Here is a 6,543-nt window from a genome sequence, read left to right as displayed (position 1 = left end):
TGTACTGGGGAGCCCAGAACTGGACACAGTACTCCAGATGAGGCTTTATCAGGGCAGAGTAGAAAATGCAGTTGTACTTGATACATCTATACTGTATGGCCTACTGTTCATTTCATATGGGCAGGAGGTAGGTTTGCAGAACCCAAAGAAACAGAACGGAACGGGCACCACTAAGAAGGAAAAAAACAACACAATGAAACCTCCTCAAGTTTTATTTAATCAATTTACACAAATCCACAGCAAATTAGACACAAAATAGCACTATATACAGAATATTACTTACAATACATTACAGATTTGATTGGTGTAGAGTGTCAGCTCTGGCATGATATTTAGTTACAGTGAGGTCCTTTACACAACTGTACCAGGATACAGGAATGTAATGCAACTAAAAAATGTTTTTATTTTTCCTCAGGTTTCAGGACTGATTCTCTGGCCTGTCTGTTTCTGCAGAGGGCTGAAGTTCTGCCAGGCAAGGTAGTACAGGCACTGTCCAGTCTTGCCTTCTTGCATTCTTTCCCTACACCTGTTTCAATTCTACACTCCCTTCCATAACAGAACCAAACTGAAAGAGCAGCACCAGCCTCTTAACTCTTCTTTAGTCACACAACCTCATACCCTTATAGGAAGTCAAACACTGCATCAAACCTTCTCAGGAAGCCTTCATCTACATTAAAGTGCAGAGATCAGCAACTGGGGATGCTGAACAGCTGACAGTCTTATAGAACTAGCCACCTACAGAGCCGTTTTCAGGGGGAGTCTAACCTAAGATGACAGCAGCACATACTTCAGAAAGATAAGACCAAAGTCTGTAACAATGCAGAATGCTATGAATGTTTCTTGCAGGTTACAGGATGGAGTAATTTCAACTGACTTCAAGACGAAACAGCTTACAACAACACTATTTTCCTTTCCTGGCTTTTCTTCAGGTAAACGTAGAAGGAAAACTACTAAATGATGTAAGATAACCATTTGTAACACCACTCCAGTAGTGAAGATACTCACTACATGATTCCCTGCAGGTACTGTCTATGTAATGGTTTTGCTGTGTGGTGTTTTTTTGTTTTTTTTTTAAGGCTAAGGTATTCAGAAGTAAAGATCTTGAGTGAACTTGGACAACTATTGAAGCAGGTTTTGACTACAACATGTGCAGAGACTTAGAGCATACTACATCTTCTACAGTGGTAAAACAGGGAACAATCTTACAGTACATACAGACCTACGTAAACTCAGCAGAGCTTAATAATAAAGGACAGGGATGTGAAACCAGTTTTAGCTGAAGCCCAGCACGCCGTAGAGACAATGCTGAGACTAAAACTGGATGAAAATGGGTCCATATTAGTGTCTAACGATGTGGTTCTCCCTTCCAAGCTGATTCTAACATGGGCTCTTCTCCCTTTGTGTAAGGCCTTGGCATGCTCCATTCTACTTCTAGTGCAGCTATTGTCATCTGTCATCTGTGTGCAGGTAGCAGATAGGAGCCCAACACCAATTCTAGCTTCTGGAAAAGCAGTATTGGCATTACAGGATAACTTAAAAGACTGAAGTGTTTCCTCAGGTTTAATTCTACAGCTTCTTTTGATAAATGATACATGGAACATTGTAACCGCAGCAGTTATTGCTAGCATGAAATACAAAAAATATCACAGGATGTGATTTTGTAAATTGACCAAAACTGCTGTCAAATATACCCAATTCAAACTACTGCAAGAAGCGCTCTAGTCAAATAAATAACTAAGCAGTTCAAATACTGACAAGTGGACTAGAAACTAAACATCTCTGTACTAGTGCAGAATTTAAAATACACTCCAATTTAAAATTACCTTCTGGAATTGTGGAGGGGGGGAACATTGTTCTTTTTGTTTAACAAAAGCCACACAAAAGTTTCTTTCTGTAAATGTCAGCCTCGTTGTGTAAAATCATGCATCGTAGCACTATGTAGCAGAACTGTTGTAATGAAGAATGTCATGATGAGATTGCTTCTACGGCCTCTATCAGATTCAAAGCCAGGCTATACTGCCCATGATTCTCTGGTAAGTGCTCTATTACTCTGTTAACCAGTTTAGCTGTTGTTGCAATTGGCACTTGCACATTCTGAAGTTCCTGGGGGTCCTATATAATAGAACAAACACAGCATTAGAGCATTCCTTGCAGATGAGCTTCTGTACATATGCCCTCCTTGTCTTGTATAACCAGATTACTATTTGGGAATTAAGCTGATGCTTTTACCCAGAAGTACAATTGTATTACTGGTTATTTCACCCTCCAGACTCTTCTTAACTGAATCCTCCCTGCTAATCAATATTCTCAATCAAATTTATTCACGTAATCTGGAAAACATCACATCTGAAGCCTGGATAAACAGAAGCACTGATTTCTGAATACGGCCATTAGAAAAGATTGCCAATAGTGTCTGTTTTTTAATTGAGCACAAATCATTTTGCCAGAACTTCGGGAGAAAGTATAACCCCCATAACAGAACAGTCTCTTCTTTATTCTTCATGAAAGAGAACTGGCACCAGGAAAAATGAGAACTAGGTTCTTGCTTCCATTAGCAAGAAAACTCAATTCAGATGTAATCTATGTCTAAGTAAATAGAATCTTCTGTAAATCAACCTATGATTCTGTGTTCCTAAATCATGCTTAACTTACCATAGCTTTAAGCCAAGTACAAAGAGTTGGAGGAAGTCTAGCAAAGAGTTCCATTCCCTCCTTTGTCTGTATCTGAAGTAAAGCAAAGGCCAGTCTCTGTCCAGCCAGTATGAGCAGCTGCGATGCAAGTACTTCTTTGTCAGACACCTGAAGAAAGGCCTGAAAATGGAAACATACACAGAAGTAGATATTATTTTGAGCAAGACACAGATCACCCTGAAATGCTGAATCACGAGAAGCTTCTAGTTACTATAAGGAAAAATGGAACAGTGAAAGAGAAAACAAAGCAAGACAATTACTCTGTACTTAGAAACAAAGAACATACTCCTGAAATGTCAAATGTAGTATCATAAAATGAGTTGTACCAGTTTCGACCAACAGTCTAACTAGTTTCCTATTATTATGTTTCCACCAGTTGCTATCTGCTAGGAAAGTGAGGAAGATGACCCACCTTGAGAAAGTACTTCTCCAACCTCTGATATTTCATTCTGGGGATTTTCTGAGTATGGCAGGACTTGCCTAACACTTCTAGACATCTTCAGTAAATTAAAATGTAACCTCAGCAGAATATCTGACAATGTCATATTGGTATAAAATTATTAAAAGGTGTTATTACCTCCTCGCCGAGATGATCCATCCCATAACTGTATAATTCACAGACATAATGCATTTTGACCACATCCTCAGAGATTTGAAGATACTGAGCCAAATCCACAGCCAAAGTTGGCCAATTTCTTGCCTTTTCAAAGGGAAACAATTCCTCTTCCGAGGCTTCTTTGGCCTTTTGTGAACAAAGCATTTGAACTGCTGCACTCACAACTTTGAGCAAGAACTTGAAAGCAAAAATTAAAAGTTACTTCAGTATTATTTGAAATTTTAGAAATTTAGGAATTCTCAGTATAAAACTTACACCTACCTGTTGTCGTATAGATAACACATTTGGATCCATATCCCCACTAGGTAACAGCTGAATTGAAGTAAGGTCTTTGAAAAATGCATTTTTACCCTAAAATTGAGAACCAAAGCCAATCAGAGATACAGAAGTAATCCACGTTGATCCAATTTTAAGAAGCCTAAATTTTTTTTACATTTAAATTGTACTACATCTTCTATATCTCTCTGAGGATTAAAATGGATATTTTAAGTTAGAACTATGAAACAAAATACTTGCTCATGTGGTCATAATCTATCAAGGATTTGCTATCAAACTTAACCTAATCTAGTTTGTATCTGCTTTGTTTGTATCTGCTACAATACCAGCTGGAGCTGAAGCCTGGATGTATTTCCTATTTCCTTATCCTTCAAGAAAGTATGATATATAGGAAGAAATGCTAACTATCTTATACAAAAAATGCATTTTAAGTATTACTTCATAATACAGTTGACTCCACTTAAAATTAAGGTTAGATATACATTGCATTTTAGAATGTAGTAAGTCTTTTTTCCTCAGTGGTTTACAGGTATTTAAATGACAAACCCTTTATTATCTTCAAGGTCAGAATTCCAGAATACTCATCAGCAATAATGGAAACATCAGCAACACTAACAGAACATTTTGGAACTTAACTGCGTTTTCTCTAATCTGGCACTTCTCAAAGCCACTGGGAAAACCTGTCATCCAGCCGTCTTAACATGCAGTACTTCCAGGCCAACTAATGATTAAGGAGTGGATTTTCATGCAGATGAGGTTACTACAAATCTTTTATTCAAAGTAAAACACCAAATTCCTACGTCAGCCTGAATTCTGGTGATAACTTCTTTAGCACCACAGTGAGCTAAATGTCTTTCATAAAACCAGGCACAAACAGTTTGAAGAGTAGAAGGTAGGATGTATTATAGATACCAAGAGGAAGGACAGTAATAATTAAATGTATGCACACAAGCATTCGGAAGACATACCTTGCTGTCAAACAGCGACAGAGGCTTCACACTCTTCAGAGAAAACCTCATGATGGCATACAAGACAGTACATAACACAAACTGGTGTTCAACAAGTGGGTAGTGAATGCGTTTCTGCTCAAGTGCCAGTTCTACTATTGATACTGGCCCTTCTACAGACATCCAGGCATCCTCAGTATCCAGGACAGGAGCTTGCATTTCATCACTACTCACATCAGCCTAGCAGATGAATGTAAAAAAGTTGTCACACACAAGATGTGATCTGTATTGGCCTTCTACACAAAAAACACATCTTTAATCAGAAACTCTCTGCAACGAAATTTAAAAATTAAGAAGAGAATTTCATATTTTCTAGATGAGATTGCTAACATTTGTCTGAACGATGCAGAAATTAGGATAAGCATATTCTTTAATGTAAATTAGCTTCTTTCTTTGTACAGAAAAAAAAAAATCTTACCTCTAGCAACGTTTGCAGAAGATCTGAGCAGCAGCCAAGAAAAGCTGTCATGGCTGTGTCACTCATACCCACATCCTGTTAACAATATTAAATTTGATTTGTTTCAGACAGAATTCAAACAGGCTTTTATTAGCTATATATATCTGAGAAAACAGTTGTTGATATAACATTGTTAAGCCTATTATATATTTTAAGCTAAATAAACATTCACTTAAACACAAAGATTTAGAAGTAACAGGAAAAAAGTAGAAAATAAGCTTTCCATTTTCTTGAAAAATACATTTAAAGCTCAATTAGATATTTAAAATATTGCATTTCCACAGAAGACGGAGTAGCTCGAGTAATCACATCCAGTACATTTCATTTGCTGAGCTTATCAATTGCCTTCCAAGAGTTTAAAACAAGAAAGTTATACATGAAAAAATGAATGAAAAATAACAGCAATTTGTCATGTGATCTCAAATTTCAGAACTTTCACACTTCAAAAACAAATCATAAGCTAATATTAAAATAAAAGAGGATTTTCTTGTTGAATTTCTCCTCATGTTAGACAGCAGTTACTTGCCCTTCTGCATAATCTGTCCTTTGGAGCTTTTCCAACCTGTTTAAAGAAAATTCCTTGTTTCAGTACAATTAAATCATCATCATTATTATAGAGCATCTATTATCTTGCAAATGTTCTATTACTTAGAATTTTCCTAATATAAAAAAAGAAAAAAAGTTCATTACATCTACATGATGCAACACACTTTCTTTAAATATATATATAACTAAACATATGTATATAAAGAAATGATGAATTAAATACTGGTGCCAGTGATGTATGATATACATGCCATAGAAGGCAGAAACAAACACCACCAATGCCAACATTTAGTTCATCATTCATAATGTCTAGAATTAAGGCCCACAGCTTCTTTCAAATCTTAAATCTGGTTAAGAAATTCCCAGTGATGTCTATAATACAGAATAATGCCAAGTGTAATATTATGAAGAAACATGGGGAACAAAGAAGAGGAGAAGAAAAGGGAGAGCTCCAGAATATTCACTGGGATAGATGGAAAAGATGTTACGACATGGTTTTCATGCTTTGTCCATGCTTTTCTTCAGAAGAAGCCCCTCAGTCATTCCTGTTTAGAAATGTTACTACAATGCCACTTAGGTTCCACTTCTGCAAGTAGAACCACATTCTGCATGCAGTGAATCATGTATCAGTGGAAGCTCTTTCTTCAACAAGCAGAAAGAAATAAAATTCTTCTGCATCTTGGCAGAGTCTAAACACCTGAAGTGAGATACCAGGATCCTGAGTCACTGTGGCCCATTGTGCTGATTCAACACCTGAATTGAAAACAACCTTCAGCTGTTGCTGTTGGGACTGATTAAACACCTGTGGGTGGCTACTGTAGGCAGAAATAATGGTGATGGGTGTACATAAAGGCATGCAGAAAAACTGGAAGAAACATCTTTTTTCTGCTTTTGCAGAAGAAGCATCTACCACAGATATACACAACTAATAAGCCTATTTGCTGAAAGAA

The 6,543-nt window shown here is 36.9% G+C and overlaps 1 protein-coding gene across 3 annotated transcripts in view; it reads right to left on the bottom strand.

Annotated features, from left to right (window-relative positions):
- Positions 1-194: 194 nt before the first annotated feature.
- RAB3GAP2 (RAB3 GTPase activating non-catalytic protein subunit 2) overlaps positions 195-6,543 on the bottom strand; it is a 40,643-nt gene continuing 34,294 nt past the window's right edge. For all 3 annotated transcript variants that reach the window (XM_085219202.1, XM_085219204.1, XM_085219203.1), the window contains exons 29-35: positions 5,574-5,609; positions 5,009-5,083; positions 4,552-4,770; positions 3,569-3,658; positions 3,269-3,484; positions 2,653-2,811; positions 195-2,112 (exon numbers count right to left, since the gene is read on the bottom strand). In XM_085219202.1, coding sequence (XP_085075328.1) covers positions 1,966-2,112; positions 2,653-2,811; positions 3,269-3,484; positions 3,569-3,658; positions 4,552-4,770; positions 5,009-5,083; positions 5,574-5,609 — 942 coding nt within the window. In that variant the 3' untranslated portion in view covers positions 195-1,965. The remainder of the gene's footprint in view (positions 2,113-2,652; positions 2,812-3,268; positions 3,485-3,568; positions 3,659-4,551; positions 4,771-5,008; positions 5,084-5,573; positions 5,610-6,543) is intronic.

The sequence above is a fragment of the Meleagris gallopavo genome, chromosome 2 (genome assembly GCF_905368555.1).
Source record: "Meleagris gallopavo chromosome 2, MGAL_WU_HG_1.1, whole genome shotgun sequence".
Classification (NCBI taxonomy): domain Eukaryota; kingdom Metazoa; phylum Chordata; class Aves; order Galliformes; family Phasianidae; genus Meleagris; species Meleagris gallopavo.
The sequence above is the reverse complement of the archived record's forward strand: the minus strand, read 5'-3'. Positions and strand labels throughout refer to the sequence as shown.